General features: G+C 46.9%; 1 protein-coding gene and 1 pseudogene across 6 annotated transcripts in view; one reads left to right on the top strand and one right to left on the bottom strand.

The window, feature by feature from the left end:
- Positions 1-5,025, top strand: part of LOC105476867 (ubiquitin specific peptidase 32) — a 254,106-nt gene extending 249,081 nt beyond the window's left edge. For all 6 annotated transcript variants that reach the window (XM_024791263.2, XM_011733147.2, XM_011733146.2 and 3 more), the window contains 3 exons: positions 505-929; positions 1,596-1,688; positions 2,806-5,025. In XM_024791263.2, the coding sequence (XP_024647031.1) occupies positions 505-929; positions 1,596-1,688; positions 2,806-2,979 (692 nt within the window). In that variant the 3' untranslated portion in view covers positions 2,980-5,025. The remainder of the gene's footprint in view (positions 1-504; positions 930-1,595; positions 1,689-2,805) is intronic.
- Positions 5,026-5,081: 56 nt separating this feature from the next.
- LOC105476868 (protein FAM106C-like) lies at positions 5,082-16,746 on the bottom strand (annotated as a pseudogene).
- Positions 16,747-17,144: the final 398 nt, after the last annotated feature.

Below are 17,144 nucleotides of genomic sequence, written 5' to 3'. Positions count from 1 at the left end.
TTTAAAGGTATAAAAGAGAATTGGGTAAGAGGCTATGACCAAAAAGTTTAAAGCCTTACAGGATTTTTGTGAGACATAGAGGTAACAATGGACAGCAGGAAATTCCCAGTACCATGCCTAACAATAGGAGGTACTCAGTACATGGTAGTCACATTTTTTGTCTAATTTTACAAAGGAGAGGAATCTGTGTTTGGAAAACTCCTTACTCTAATAGTTAGATTTTTTCCAGCTGAATCTGACATAAATCATCTTTCTGCTATTTTCTGAGTCCCTATAATGTACTTTACATTTTCAGGACATTGTTGCTTATAGGGACTTGGCATTGAAGAAGACAAAAATGTAACTTACTGGCTACATAATAGGAACTAAAGAGCAGCCAGTCACGACTCCCCTGTCTTTATCTTTGTGTGTACAGTTGTGAAGCTAACCTCAGAGTTAGCATTTGGGGCCGGCTTACCTTGTGGCATTTGGATTTGTGAATCTTTTCTTCTGTCCTGTTCATAGGTTCTCCTTCTTCATCAAGAAAAAGTGGAGCCAGCTGTCCCTCCAGCAAAAACAGCAGCCCTAGTAGCAGCCCACGGACTTTGGGGAGGAGCAAAGGGAGGCTCCGGCTGCCCCAGATTGGCAGCAAAAATAAACTGTCAAGTAGTAAGGAGAACTTGGATGCCAGCAGAGATAATGGGGCTGGGCAGATCTGTGAGCTGGCTGACGCCTTGAGCCGAGGGCATATGCTGGGGGGCAGCCAGCCAGAGTTGGTCACTCCTCAGGACCACGAGGTAGCTTTGGCCAATGGATTCCTTTATGAGCATGAAGCATGTGGCAATGGCTACAGCAATGGTCAGCTTGGAAACCACAGTGAAGAAGACAGCACTGATGACCAAAGAGAAGACACTCGTATTAAGCCTATTTATAATCTATATGCAATTTCGGTAAGTGGTTTATTATATGGTTTTCAGAGAGTGGTCTGTGTTTTGTTCAGTTGTCTTCATGTATTCATCAGCAAGTATTTTTTCAGGTCCTGCTTATTTCCTAGCATTGAGCTTAGTGATAGACAAAGTTAACATAGAAATCTTGGCCTGTCCAGGTGTGGTGGCTCACACCTGTAATCCCAGCACTTTAGAAGGCTGAGGCAGGAGGATAGCTTGAGCCCAGAAGTTAGAGACCAGCCTGGGCCCCATCTCTTCAAATAATTTTTGAATGGAGTTACGTATGGTAGCATGTGCCTGTGGTCCCAGCTACTTGGAAGGCTGAGGCAGAAGGATCACCTGAGCCCAGGAGGTCAAGTCTTTAGACAGTTGTGATCACTCGACTGCACCCCAGCCTGGGTGATAGAGCAAGTCCCTGTCTCAATAATAATAATAATAATATAGTAATTACAATTATAAAATGATTGTTTATCCACACAAGACTTGGAGCTTATGACTTTTGAATTTTGCTTTTTGCTTATTTTCGTTTTAGAAAAAGAGAGTTCTAAAATATTTTTTCACCTACTGATCATTTACATGATCAGTGTTCTCCTACTCAGATCCTAGCGCTATACCCTGGCCATAGTACAGTTTACTACTAACATACCTCCACTCTCTTATCTCTTACAGTGCCATTCAGGAATTCTGGGTGGGGGCCATTACGTCACTTATGCCAAAAACCCAAACTGCAAGTGGTACTGTTACAATGACAGCAGCTGTAAGGTAAACATTCTCAAACTTTGAATGAAGGTTAGAAACAGAATATCAACAGAACTGGGGAACATTTGTTGAAATAATGGATTATCTCTTGAATAGGAAATAGATATTTCTGTTAGAATCAATATATAGATGCTGTCAGTATTAAAGGAACAAAAGTGATATGCAGAGTAGGGAATGAAAACATGAGTAGTGAGGAAAAATGAAGAGTTAGTTGACTGGGCGCAGTGGCTCATGCCTGTAATCCCAGCACTTTGGGAGGCTGAGGCAGGCTGAGGAGGTGGATCACTTGACGTCAGGAGTTGGAGACCAGACTGGCCAACATAGTGAAACCCCATCTCTACTGAAAACACAAAAATTAGTCAGGTGTGTTGGTGCATGCCTGTAATCCCAGCTACTCGGGAGGCTGAGGCAGGAGAATGGCTTGAACTTGGGAGGTGGAGGTTGCAGTGAGCCAAGATTGCGCCACTGCACTCCAGCCTGGGCAACAGAGAGACTCTGTCTCAAAAAAAAAAGAAAAGGGGGAGTTAGTTAATGCAAAAAGCTCCTATCTTCTAGACTGTTAGAATTTGATGGGGTTGGGCCGGGCGTGGTGGCTCATGCCTGTAATCCCAGCACTTTGGGAGGCTGAGGTGGGCGGATCATGAGGTCAGGAGACTGGGACCATCCTGGCTAATATGGTGAAACCCTGTCTCTGCTAAAAATACAAAAAATTAGCCAGGCATGGTGGCACGCGCCTGTAGTCCCAGCTACTCGGGAGGCTGAGGCAGGAGAATCACTTGAACCCAGGAGGCAGAGGTTGCAGTGGGCTGAGATCACGCCACTACACACCAGCCTGGTGACAGAGCAAGACTCCGTCTCAAAATAAATAAATAAATAGAATTTGATGGGATTTTAGGTCATTCTTTTTTGGCTTGTCTATGGTCAAAATATTTTCCCCAAAGCAAACATTGGAAATAATGGGGCTCATTTTAAAGGGGCATGTGTGAGACAGCCAAACTAGTGAGCTTATTGGAAGCCATCAGGTTTAGTAATTGCAGAGGGTTGGTCTTCCCTTTCCTGGCAAGGATTTAGAGCCATAATAGTGATGGCTTTTTGTTAAAGGTTTTTCTTGCCCTTTCAGGAACTTCACCCTGATGAAATTGACACCGACTCTGCCTACATTCTTTTCTATGAGCAGCAGGGGATAGACTATGCACAATTTCTGCCAAAGATTGATGGCAAAAAGATGGCAGACACAAGCAGTATGGATGAAGACTTTGAGTCTGATTACAAAAAGTACTGTGTGTTACAGTAAAGCTACCACTCTGGCTGCTAGACAGCTTGGTAGTGAGGGAGATGACTCCTTGTAGCTGACATTTGGCAAAAGTGTCACTGAAAGGCAAGCTAAATGTAGTTATTTTATCCTGTGACCCTGAAGCACAAAATAAAAATTCTAATTAAAATAGTTAACTTTAAGAGTAGTAATAATTTTATTTTGAAGTCTCATACAAGCTCTCCGATAGAGAACTTTCAGGCAGATCCCACCATTAGCCTGTAAACAAAAGGTTTGGCACCAGCCACCTGGGACCAAATAAGAATTCAATTTGTGCTTGTCCAGATATGAACAAATATGTAGTGAGTATAGAGTTTACCAATAATCATAACAAATATTAAAGATTTCCTTGGAGTCAAAGTAAAAAACAAAAAATTATAATGTTGTCTAGGGATGACATGATATGCTACCTCCTTTTTCCTGAAGTTTTATTCCATTATATTGACAAGATGGAGAAAGCAAGATCATGAAGGTGTGCAAATGATTCTTATGGCATGGACGAAGATTTTTCCATTTATTTTTAAAACTGTTTCGCTACCCTTTCTTTGTCTTTCTTGCTTTTTGTTTTTGTTGTTGTGTTTATGTTTGAGACACAACCAGTCATTGGTAGCTGGGGCATATAGTGGTCAGTCTAAAAGGGAGGCTCTCTTAAGAGCTATGTGCCTTCCACTCAGAGACCCAGTAGAAGACCCAGTAGAAAGAAAAAGCATCCTGGGAAATCCAGCTACCATGGCCCTCCCAGCAGAGGCATCTTACATTTAGGATACTTCAAGTATCCTCAGAAATGTATTCTGCACCCCCGGCCCTGCCCATGCTGAGGGAAGGGGGGCAGTTGCCAATATTTGCACCATCTTCACATGCACATGTTGCAACAAGAGCTTCTGGGAAGGTAAGCAGCATCGGAGCTAGATCGCGTTTCACAATTAGTGGTTGTTCTTTTCCGTGTTTGCTTTGCACTTTAAAAAAGAGAGAACACATGCAGATGAACTTGCTTGTGTGTATTTGATGGCTCTAAGGGCTATAAATTACAAACAAAACACATCCTAGACATTAGGAGTTCATAAGTATATTTAATGAAATTGGTGGTTTTAGGAAGTCAACTTTAGTTTTGCTTTGTTTGCATGTCCAGTAATTTTTTTATTTTGATATTTGTCTTTTTTTTTTTAATTTTACAGTAGTCATTGAAAGTTATGTTTCTTTGCTTACTTCATTTTTTCCTCCAATTATTCAAGACTGGAACAAAAGTATAAATATTATTTATTTCAGGTAGCATTTTTTTCATGTAGTTTTTTAATATATACTTGAAGGAAATGTTTCACCTTATTTTTGGTCTTTGTTTATTCATTTAGATCCTGCAAGTTGATTCTCATTAATTGTCAGATTCCACTACCCTTTCTTCCTCATAGGTAGTAATTACCAATGTAACTAAGCATTTGTGTTCTGATATCTGAGGCCAGTAACTATTAATATCTAGTTCTCAAAGCATTTGGAAAGGTTATCTTAAATGGCTACCTAAAGTGAAATCCTTTTCAGAGAAAATATAATTGCAAGTAGGTAGGAGTGGCCTCAATTGTCTAATGTAATAAAGTCAGACAAAATGCATACTTTATAGTTTCAAGATTTTCAGTATATAAAATCTGTCCATTCCTACCTGGACATGTCCCATTAAAAAGTGGAAGATTTTAAATAATTTCTTTACAGATGTTTTATTTAAGCAGGTAGCACAATCTACTAATGTTGTTTGATCTGTGTTTGTTATACTGGTTGTAATTAATTTTTTTAATTCATGAACTAGCAGAAAATTTATTAAATTAACTATTAACTACATTCACCTTGTAAATTACTGTATAAAACTTGTTGACAATGCACTGACATTAGAAAGATGTTAATGTACATAAATAGAGTGTAAATAAAATAGTGTTGATGTACTGAAATATGAACTGTATAAAAAGTATTGGTAATTGTATATGGGGTGTACCTGTTTATCTGTAACTATTATCCAAACAAATTAAATACTGTGGATGCCTCTATGTGTTGTTTTTCCTCATACGAGTAAACCCAGAAAGTCAAATTCTTCAGCCTCCCTCTCTGTGATCCTGTTTTAATTCTGCTACTTGAATAATTTCTTTCTGACTTACAGAGGGGATGCTTCATCTCTGAGGCTGGAAACTCTGTAGGGCAGGATTCCCCACCTTCCGGGCTGCAGACCAGTACTGTCCATGGCCTGTTAGGAACCGGGCTGAACAGCAGGAGGTGAGCGGCGCGCTGTATTTATAGCCGCTCCGCCTGGCTCCCATTACCGCCTGAGCTCTGCCTCCTGTTAGATCAGCAGTGGCATGCGATTCTCATAGGAGGACGAACCCTATTGTGAACTGTGCGTGCTACAGTCTAGGTTGTGCACTCCTCATGAGAATCTAATGCCTGATGATCTGAGGTGGAGCAGTTTTATCCTGAAACCATTCCCCCCGTCCCCCCAGTCCGTGGAAAAATTGTCTTCCACGACACCAGTCCCTGGTGCCAAAAAGGTTGGCAACCACTGATGTAGAGGGTAGAACAAGATCCCTGCAGTGACCAGGTGACTTTAAACATGGCTCACATCCCTTTTAGAAAGTTATGGCAGGGAAGCAAGTAGAGAGCAGGTGGTAAACTGAGGATTGGTGCCTACATTGGTACCTACGGGGGTCCTACAGTCTTTTTTGTGCAGATCAGGAGATGAGGTGAAGAGAAGGAAAGCTTCTCATTTGCATAATGCCTTGAAATGAGTCTAGGTTTGTAGGGGGCACTGAGAAACCAGATATCCCTAGTTGTCTGTCTGGGAGATCCAAGGAGACAGTTGGCAGTGTTGCGAAGAAATGAAGGTGACAGCTGTAGGTCCTTCACCCTCGGCTTCTATTTGTTCACCTATAAAATTAAAATACCTTACACTCAGGCTCGTAAGAATTAAATGGACACAAATGCCTGGCACAGTTGCTTGGTAAGTGCTCAGTCCAACGATATTCAATCCTGTCTTACAAAGAGGGTTTTTTTGGTTTGTTTTGTTGTGTTTTTTTTTTTTACCTCTTTACTATACCAACTCTAAAAGAGTTTAATAGCCCTCTGTTCACATTTTCCAAAAACAAGAATACATATTAAAAATGTATAAAATGGGCCAGGCCCAGTGGCTCATGCCTGTAATCCCAGCACTTTGGGAGGCCAAGGCAGGCGGATCATCTAAGGTTGAGAGTTCAAGACCAGCCTGACCAACATTGAGAAACCCCATATCTACTAAAAATATAAAATTAGCTGGGCGTGGTGGTACGTGCCTGTAATCCCAGCTACTTGGGAAGCTGAGGCAGAGGTTGCAGTGAGCCAAGATCACGACATTGCACTCCAGCCTGGGCAACAAGAGCAAAACTCCGTCTCAAAAAAAAAAAAGGTATAAAATGAAACATGTTGAATCAGCAGCAGTGGCAGCTTGTTTAAGGAAAGGAACAAACAGAAAATTAATACAGAAAGTCAAAAAATGAAGCACAACTCTTTTAAGTGCCAGTCTGTTTTTCGGTTTCTTTCTTTTCTTTTCTTTTTTTTTTTAATAGAGGCAGGGTCTCACTCTGTTGCCCAGGCTGTAAATGCAGTGGGGTAACCATGGCAGCCTTGACCTCCCAGGCTCAAGCAATCCTCCCACCTCAGCCTCCCCAGTAGCTGGGACCACAGATGTGCGCCACCACACAGCTAATGTTTGTAGAGATGGGGTTTCATCATGTTGCCCAGGCTGGTCTTGAACTCCTCGGCTCAAGCTATCTGCCCACCTCAGCTTCCTAAAGTGCAGGGATTACAGGTGTGAGCTGCCATGACTGGCCAAGGCTGTCTTTTAAAAAGCTAAAAGTGGGCTGGTTCAAGGCCAGTCGGAGCAATATGGCGAGACCTCATTTCTTAAAAAAAAATAATAATAATAATCAACTGGGTGTGGTGGCCCATGCCTGTAGTCATCCCAGCTACTCTGGAGGCTGAGGTGGGAGGATCGCTTGAACCCAGAGGGTTGAGGTTGCAGTGAGCCTCGATTGTGCCACTGCATTCCAGCCTGGGTGACAGTGAGACCTTGTCTCAAAAGAAAAAAAAAAAAAAGCCTTGGAAGGACCAGCCTCGAGAGACGGGCAAGCACTTTGTTTCTAGTTTCTGAATGGCCCTGTGCGTTGAGAGGTCTTGAGCCTCCCAGCCTCTCTGGCTGAAGGTGGCGATTCAGCACGGAGTCTCTCCACCACTTGGTGGCATTGCTCACGGTGACTTCTTACTTCTAAACACCACTGAATTGGAGCAAGTAAGATGATTTGCCACATTTTTCCCAGCTAGTTTGAAGGCTGAATATAGAATTTTACTGGGACACACCAGAATGTGTAACTTGGGGAGCAGCGATCCCAGTTTCCCTTAATAATGTACCAACAGCTTCCTTAGTATTGAAATCACAAGGTCAGAAATGCACACACCTCTGTGATCAGAGATCCATACAGGAGAAAGCAACAAAAAGAGGCCTTTTAAGTTTGCCAGACTTTCTGACCAGTGGGAAGCAAGAGAGTAGGTAAGTGTGCACCCAGGCCTATGAGAACCTAGTTGGGAATAGGATGTAAGAGAATAGGGAGTGATGGGGACTGTAGTGAGTTCTAGGCACATGCCCATCTAAAGGCTCCATGTGACTGTTGCCCTGCAGGAATGTGGGCCCCAGTGTTCACCAAACCTTTTTTGTTTGTTTGTTTTTCCCATGAAGAGAAGCCAGAAACCCAGATATTAATACAAAGTATCCAGTTTAGAAGTGTTGGTAAATTTTTAAAATTTTGAACACTGTGCTGCCCAACGAAGGTATCGTCAAGCCAGATACAAACCGGCAGTTCATGCCCCCTGGTAAGTAGAAAGGTCATAGACTTTGAGCCCTTTATGTCGGAGGTCAAATTCTAGTTCTGCTGTTGCAACAACTGTAAACGAAAGTTTTCAGATTTCTAATGCCCAATGAAAATACCACTTTATTTCCAAAGGTTATTAAAAGGAATGGATCATGTATGTAAGTAGGCACAGAGCTTGCCACCTATTAGGTACTCAAAAGCATTCTTCCCTCACTTAAGGAAACAATACAGGCATAATATAACAATAATGTTATGATCAAGTTCATTATCAGGAGGCATGCACCCAAACAATAGGGGAGTGAGCACCTGGCAGCTCTCTGCTAGGTTCTCTGGCAGCAGCAGTTCCCAACCTGATAATTCGTCGGCACCATCAGAATCAGCCAGCAGCTTGTTGGATATGCTGAGTCCAGAGTCCCGCCCATATTACACCTAATATCCTGTGTCTATTACAGCCAGATTTATGAGATCCTCCTTTCCCATGCAGTCCAAGAATCTGCATCTAATAAGTTCCTCAGAGGAAGCTCTTTCGCAGCTAGCTTGCACTGGTCAGTGGGTTGGTCATTTATGGAAACCACTCCTCCAGGGAAGGAATCATTATTTCCAGTCTCACTAGGGAAAGATGATATACATATGCACATGTGTAAGGAGGAGTGACCAGTAATTAGCCAAAAGCTTTGTAGACATAATTGTCTCTGATGAAGTGCTGACTGATGACATCAGACAGTAGGCTGTTGACAGTGTATCCCGGGGAAAGCTACATGCAAAAGGGAAGCGAACTGCCTCCTCATGAAGTGAGATCAGGATTGCCGGGTCAGAAACGTGGAGAGGGTGATTCAGATGGACAAAGGAGCAGAGGCAGGATTCAAGTGGTGCGTTTTGGAGGCAATGCAGCCTGTTCGTGCTGAGTGGAAGATGCAAGAGGAACATAGACGATAACAGCAAGGCAGGGGCCATGAAGGCCTTTGAAGGTCAGGCCAGTGGTAATAGAAGTATTTCACATTGTCAGGTATCTTGGGATGGTTGCCAAACATTTTTCTATGGTTTGCATAAGTACATATCTATTTTATTTATATATTTATTTATTTTAGTTTTTTTTGAGACAGAGTTTCACTCTTGTCGCCCAGGCTGGAGTGAAGTGGCACTATCTCGGCTCACTGAAACCTCCACCTCCCGGACTCAAGTGTTTGTCCTGCCTCAGCCTCCCAAGTAGTTGGGATTACAGCCACATGCCACCACACCCAGCTAATTTTTGTATTTTCAGTAGAGACAGGTGACCAGGCTGGTCTCGAACTCCTGACCTCAGGTGATCCACCCGACTCAGCCTCCCCAAGTGCTGGGAATACAGGTGTGAGCCACCACGCCTGGCACATACATTTCTATTTTAGACCATTTTATTATAAGCATAAGTTCTGTTTGCTGTAATTTCTCTCTTTTTCATATTCACAATCTGCTTTGGCTAGAATTTCTCTTGATAACAAACTTTAGACCTTACCACGAGCCCAAGAGGAACTCACAGATGGGTACGAGGCTTGAAATGCCCCAGGAAGACTGAAGGAAGTGGAGGAGGAAGAAAAAAGGAGGCAGAAGGGGGAAAACCTAGAAGAACTTTGACAGGGAGGAGGCATGCCAGAGAGAGGAGCCCAGTCACAGCTGAGTGCAGTCCAGGAAGGAGACATGTGCCTGGTTGGAGGAGCCGTCCAAGGCCCTGGGGATAAGGGGACAGGACTTCTCTGCTGATCTGATGATTTTTTCAGTACCACCCTTCAGTTTTCTGTAGCAGGATCCTCTGCTGCTGATGGCTAAACCCCAGTGCCCACTGCGATTACAAACTGGGGAGGAAGAAGGGGACTTCCACATTAGGGATCAACAGGGAGCCTCCAGAATGGAGTAGGAGATGCCCGTGGTCATCATCAGAGGCTGCCGTAGCTCCAGGTTCAGAGCAGTCATCTTAGCTGATGCCATGGAAAAGCAGTAGACCAGGAGTCCAGTCCGCAGTGTTTGCTCTGCACTTGGCAGAATTGTATGACCTTGGGGATCACTTGCCCCCTCTGTGCCTCGTTTCCCCCTGTGAATAGTCAGGGAGTTGTCTTCAGCTTTTATTTTGAAACAACACTGAGACCCAACCCTGTCTTCCAGCCATTCCAGCCATTCCAGCCACATTTACCTGAAGGACCCATAGCTAAAGCAGATGAGGTTGGAGTTGCTGCCTGAGGTGTGGTGCTGCCTGAGCAACCGCTGTGGATTGGATGTCCGCTAAAGCAACTGTCACCTCTAAGCATTCAGAAAGCCAAGCACACAGTGCTCTAGCAGGGCCTGAGGAGCTCCCAGAGAATTGTCTCCAGCAAGAGGAGTTGACAGTGCTACCAGGAAAACACTCATTTGGTCTGCTAGAAATCATGGTGACCACAGGGTGGGCCTTTTCAAAGGCCGTTTTCCTAGTCAGTATACTGGGTAGCCAGCTAGAGTGAAGAAGCCACAGGGAGTGCCCGGAGCAGCCAGCCTGCTGCCTGGCCTCTGTTTCCCAAGACTGGACATCCGTAGGGAGCAGCCCCAGGGCCTGTGGCCTTTCATTGTTGTGCCAGCTGGAGAAAGTTACTGCTGCCACTCCTTGTTTGCAGAGCTCTCTGCAGCACGAAGCTGCAAATAAACATCCTGTCACTTGGGGAGGGATGGGGGAAAGGAGAGGGCTAAATCATCCAAAACATGTTCACTTGGCTTAAAGGACAGTCCTGAGCTTGGAACTGGAAGAAACGCTGGAGATGGGCTTAGACATTTATTGGACTTCTATCTGCCAAACCCCATGCTATGCTATGCATGTTTCACTCATGATTTGTAAATGTTCATATGAGGGATGCATGATCACCCCTTTTTCTAGATGAGGAAGCTGAGGCTCAATCAGGTTAAGTCACTTGCCTGTGGTGTCACACAGATGGAATGTTTCTGAGCTGGATTCAAACCCAGGTTCATCCAGCTGCTTCTTTACCACCCTATCTCCCCCTGAACTGGAGTCTGTGATCCACCACTTAGCAACTCCTGGCACAACAGTAGTCACCTGAGCCTCAGTGGCCTCATCTTTGACAAGGGATCAGTGTCACCATGATCCTAGCTACCTTAGACTCTTGTAATAGGCCCTGAATAAGAAAGTGAGTGTGGAACCCTTTACAACCAAGGACACTTGTGCAAATGCAGTGTGTTGTTACGTAAGGAGAGGAAGTGGGTGTCCCCAAAGCAGCTCCTCTTCTTATTCCTGGAAGATGAGAAACTCTGGTGCAAATAAAGAGTCATGCAGGCCTCTTGATGGAGAGTGATGTCTTAGGTTTGTTCTGTTCGCCTCTGATGGCCGAGGGACCTTAGCAGCTGGATAGAGAGAAGAACTGTGGGGGAGCAGATGGGGAGATGGGACCAGGGAGGGAGAAAGGATTCCAGATTGAGTCAAGCAAGGACTGTAGTTCCCAACTGGACTTTGGAGTATCTGAAAGTATCTTATCAGAGATTTAACATCGATGTGATCGTTTCAGAGGCAGGATGGGAAGGACAAGGGTCCAATGTGCTATTGTTGTGAAGGCAGCCACCAGCCACAGCAGTCATGAGAAACTCGTGCTCCCCACTGGCCCCCTGCCAGACCGGGCTACCTGACTGTGCTTCATCCACTGAGGACAATGCCTTCTCCCTTAAACTGGGGCCTTTTCCTTCCTGGCCTTTCCTGGGAAAGGAAAGAACAATTGAGTCTGATCATTTATCCCCAGCTGTTTATGCCCCAGTAGCGTGGGCTTTAAACCAAATACCACATGTCCATCCGGACACCATGACAGGCTCGTCACGCGGCCGGCACACTCCCCGGCTGCCTGCCCCATTCCTGCATTCATTCAGCCCTGACTCTGCAGCGTTCCAGAGCAGCCTGTTGCTTTTTCCCCTGGGATTAAGAGCCCAACTCTGGTTTTCTCATCTCTCCTCTGGATGGTAGTGGAAATGCTAGGCCTCAATCCAAAACTGATACGTATTCAGAAAAAAAGAAAGAGAAAGAGAAATCAGTCAGGCCTAATTTGAACTGGGGAAATAGCCAATGTAAATTTGGAGGAAAATTCAAACTCCATAGCTGACTCGAAAAATGTCAACATTGGCCGGGCGTGATGGCTCACACCTGTAATTCCAGCACTGTAGGAGGCCGAGGTGGGCGGATCATGAGATCAGGAGATTGAGACCATCCTGGTTAATACGGTGAAACCTCATCTCTACTAAAAATACAAAAAAATCAGCTGGGTGTGGTGGTGCACGCCTGTAGTCCCAGCTACTTGGGAGGCTGAGGCAGGAGAATTGCTTGAACCCAGGAGGCAGAGGTTGCAGTGAGCCGAGATCGCACCATTGCACTCCAGCCTGGCAGCAGAGCAAGATTCCGTCTTAAAAAAGAAAAGAAAAATGTCAGCCTCTAGGGCCTGTACCCACCCGGATGATACCTGCTTGGGAGGGACAGCATCAGCACCATGCCTGCAGAGGCTTAGGTGTAATTGTGTTTACATCGATAGTTTATGCCTGTCTGGAGCATAGGCCAGCTCCACTCCCTGAAGCATCACCAAATTCCAAGCAGTAGTGTCTCCATGAATCTGCTACTGCTGCTGCTTTTTTTTTTTTTTTTTTCTTTTTTTGAGACAGAGGGAGTCTCTCTCTGTTGCCCAGGCTGGAGTGCAGTGGCATGATCTCAACTCACTGCAACCTCTGCCTCCTAGGCTCAAGCAATTCTCCTGCCTCAGCCTCCCAAGTAGCTGGAATTACAGGCATCACCACCACCCCCAGATAATTTTTATATTTTTAGTAGAGATGGGGTTTCACCACGTTGGCCAGGCTGGTCTCAAACTCCTGACTTCAGGTGATCTGCCCACCTTGACCTCCCAAAGTGCTGGGATTACAGGCGCAAGCCACGGCGCCCGACTGTGAATCTGCTTCTATGCTGGCTATATTTCCTGGTCACAGCAGCCTCAGGCTCAGCGAAAGGCCACTCGCTGTAATGACTCAGGTTTCATTGGTTCTACCCTTGATCCCCCTGCCAAGACCCACTCTCCCCCTAAATACTGATGGCAGCCTCCAGAGGGAATCTCAAATGTGCTCTTAAACTAGCCCTTTCAGCTGCCACGTGGTGTCCTCTGAGCAGGACCACCTGATCTTCTGAGCACCCCTCGCCCAACATGACCACTGCCTCTAGGCATTGCCTCCCAGGCTGGACACCAGGGGCCAGAGTTGCTCACTGTTCCCTTTACACTCCATGAAGGCGTTCCCAAAGCAGAGCTGTTCCTATTTCCATGAAATCACCCTTCCCCCCGGCCCCCCCACAAAAAGTAAGAAAGAAATCACCTTTCCCTTTTTCACGTGCAGTTTCCATTCTCCTTATACACCTGATGTGAGTCCCAGAGGCGGAGTGATCACTGCCACACTGAACTCAGAGTCCCTCCTCCCCTATATCTCCATCTCTGAAGCTTCACTTGGACCCAGCTTGTCATACCCAACCCTATTCCTTTAAGAGGGGTGTGTCCCAGGGGGCCACGCAGGTAGTAGACCCAGGCGAGTCTGTCCTATCATGTTGCAAGCAGCTCCTGATGTGGCTTGACCCCAGGGGCTAAACGAGGATACACAGCTTCATCTAGAGTAGAATGAACTCCGATTCAATAGCCTGGTGGAGACTGGGGACAGACCCGGCAGCAGAATGGAGGTGCAAAGACACTTAGGGCCCAAGAACTGGGAAGCGGATTCCCTGGGGAAGACACATGGAGGTGGGGAATGGCGGAAGCTGAGGATCAAGCACCTCGTACACCCAGACCCCACATGTGGAAACCGCTGATCAAACTGTAACGATACCAAGTTGACTGTGTCAGCCCCTGAGGGAAAGCTGGCATAAATAGAGCCTGGAAAACCAGGCTTATCTTTGCCCAATGGGCAAGGTAAATATTTAGTCCCAGCCCTGGAATGGTGCCTGGTAGTTCCATTCTTTGCTATCATTTTTCCTTCTAGTCACTCATGCTGCAAACATTTGCCACCTGCCCTCCCTCTATGTGACCAACCTTGGCCTGGACACTTCGATGCTCTGATGGCTCTAACGATCCCCCATTATTTTCCTCAGGGACTCTTGCTGGTGGAGCAGACAGGGAGCAGAGATCAGGCCAGGCCTCACACGCTGGGTCTTGGCTGGCACGTAGACTTCACAAGAGGAAGCAAGACTGCGGGGAGTGGCCAGGGAGAGCGCTCCAAGGCTAGTGTCACCAGTGCTCTGGTGTAAGTATGTCCTGTGTAATTTAGGGATATAAAAAAAAAAGGATTTGTTATTTATCTGACATTCAGATGTAACTGCGCAGCCTGTATTTTGTCTAGGTGAACCCATCTAGACAAAACTGAAGCCAAGGGTGGGGACAGGGGCAGGCACCCATCCTGTGCTGGGGGAGACTGCAGCAACTCTACACAGGATAGGCTTGTGAGAGGCAGAGCCAGCAGCAGAGAGATGGACACGTGACAGAGCCAGCAGCAGAGAAGCCCCGGGAAGTGGGAGAGGAAGGGTTAGAGGGAAATGAAATGGGAATTTGGTCCCCAACCCGATCAGTCCCCACAATGAGAAAGCAGGAGGAGCCCTGGCCAAGAGCCCCTTCTTTCAGGGATGTGGGCTCAACCTGACTCTCAACTCTGCACCCGCCACCCCCCAGGGCAGGACATAAGAACCGCGGGGTAGCCCTGGGCCTCAGAGGGCCCCCTTTTCTCCCTCTGATGCTCTGGATGACCTTAGACAATTCTAGGTGAAGGTCAGGCTAGGAGGTCTTCCTCTGTTGTGTGTGGTTGGGACAGAGTGCTGAGGGATGTCCCTAAGTGTCTGGGCAGAAAGGTGGCCCCTTGAAGGGTCTTAAGATTTCTCCCTTGGTTAGGAAAGAACTGCCACCAACCACAGATCAGAGTTCATTATGCATCACTCTGCATAATTCCAGCCTCCGCCCAGTGTTCCCTACTCCCCACCTGTGGGTCTTGCCCGTCCTTCATTGCTCTTTCCAATGTAAAGAATCACCATAATAATTATAAATTATTGAATATCGTCTCTTGGCCCGGCATCTTGTTTCATCTTGACAACAGGCCCATGAGGTAAATGCTGTCATCACCGCCATTTCACAGATGAGGAAACTGAGGCTCAGAAAAATGAATTAAACTATCAAGGGCACCTAGAGAGTCAGCAGTGGAGGGGGATTCCGCCCCAGGCCAGTGTGAGTCTGGGCTGCATTCCCAGATGTTTCTGCATTCCTCTCTTGACTTCTATGTTGTAGACCTGGTGCTCCTGTGCCCGCTGTGTCTGCCTGCCCTGCAGTTGGGAGTCTTGGAGGAAGAGCCCAGACTAGGATTTTCCTCCCTAAATCCTCTGTCCCTTGCACAGAGGAAATAATAGTGTTTGTTGAAAGATTAAGGCCGGGTGTGGTGGCTCATGCCTGTAATACCAGCACTCTGGGAGGCCAAGGCAGGTGGATCACCTGATCACCTGAGGTCAGGAGTTCGAGACCAGCTTGGCCAACATGGTAAAACCCCATCTCTGCTAAAAATATGAAAAAAATTGGCCTCATGGTGGCATGTGCCTGTAGTCCCAGCTACTCAGAAGGCTGAGGCAGGAGAATCACTTGAACCTAGGAGGCAGAGGTTGCAGTGAGCCGAGAACATGCCACTGCACTCCAGCCTGGGCAACAGAGCAAGACTGTATAAAAAGAAAGAAAAAGAAAGAAAGAAAAGAAACGAAAAGAAAAGAAAGAGAAAGAAAGAAAGTAAGAAAGAAAGAAAGAAAAAAGAAAGAAAAGAGGGAGGGAAAAAAGAGAAAGAGGGAGGGAGGGAAGAAGGGAAGGAAGGAAGGAAGGAAGGAAGGAAGGGAGGGAAGGAGGGAGGGAGGGAGGGAGGGAGGGAGGGATTAAGTTTTATTTTTTTTGTTTTTTGAGGCAGGGTCTCTCTCTGTTGCCCAGGCTGGAGTGCAATGGTGCCTGAACTCCTGGGCTTAAGCCATCCTCCCACCTCAGCATCTCAAGTAACGGGGACCACAGGCATGCCACCATGTCTGGCTTTTTTTTCCCCTTCGTAGAAACAGGATCTCCCTAAGTTACTCAGGCTGATCTTAAACTCCTGGGCTCAAGTGATCCTCCCACCTTGGCCTCCCAAAATGCTGGGATTACAGGTGTGAGCCACTGCACCTGGCTGAAAGACTACATCTTGATAGAAGATTAAATCTTGTTCCAGAATGCACCCACCTCCCTTCCGTGTGTCCTGCTCCACTGCCCTCTTCCTGTCCTCCAGGCCTTGCCGAAGCTGACACTTGGAACAACCTGAGGAGCCTCCCACGTGTCCAGCCATCTGCGGAAGGAACTGACTCTTCTGTCCCGCAGCTCTTCTCCAAAGGAAGCCCCTCCCTGGGCCTTGGACATCGTCCTTCGTCCCTGGGGGAAAGAATGCCTTTGTCCCCTCTCAAATAAACAAACACAGCGGCTAGGACATGTGTAGTGCGAGGTGCAGGAACAGTTCCCCAACCTCAGAGATAGGCCTGACCTTCCTCCCGAGGTCACCAGGGACAGCAGGAGCCCGGGACAGCCAGGCCCAGTTAGATGGGGGGACCAAGGGTAGCCCCTTCTGCAGATGGATGAACCGAAGCCCAGAGCAGCAAGCATGCCCATGGAGCCACCAGCTTCCTTACCTCTTCCCACCCCAACACACACACAAGCTCAGAGCCTCGGGGTTGCACCACGTGGGGAGCAACAGTGGGGAGCACTGTTCACAGTGAGGTTGCAACAGTGGGGGGCACTGTTCACAAGGCGGTGTCGGTATAGGCGCCCCCTGGAGTTTTGAGACACCGCAGCCTGCAGGAACCATGGGCAGACGTCCACACCGCCCCCACGACTCCAGGCCCCCTGTAGACCCTCCTCCACCCCGCCTTCCTCCCCCACCCCCACACTGTCAGATCAGAGCCACAGGAAGCAAGGCCAGCAAGTGTGCAAACCAAGAGCCAAGATGGGGAAGTTTATTTTCCAAGAACCATCTAAACACATGGGAGTATTTTTAGCCCCTGGCTCCCATCCGGATGCCGAATCTAAACAGGGGGCCAAAGAGATGGCCCACTGGGGATGGACAGCAACCGGCAGAGATGGGTGGGACAGGGTGCTGCGGCCCTCACCCTCCCTGGACACAGATGGCTCAGCTGAAGGATAGAGCCGGCCAGGGGAGCCAAGGAGTTGCAGGGGAGTGGCCCCAGGTTCCGACAAGTGCCTGGTCCCTCTCTGT

The sequence above is a fragment of the Macaca nemestrina genome, chromosome 17 (assembly GCF_043159975.1).
Source record: "Macaca nemestrina isolate mMacNem1 chromosome 17, mMacNem.hap1, whole genome shotgun sequence".
NCBI lineage: Eukaryota > Metazoa > Chordata > Mammalia > Primates > Cercopithecidae > Macaca > Macaca nemestrina.
The sequence above is the reverse complement of the archived record's forward strand: the minus strand, read 5'-3'. Positions and strand labels throughout refer to the sequence as shown.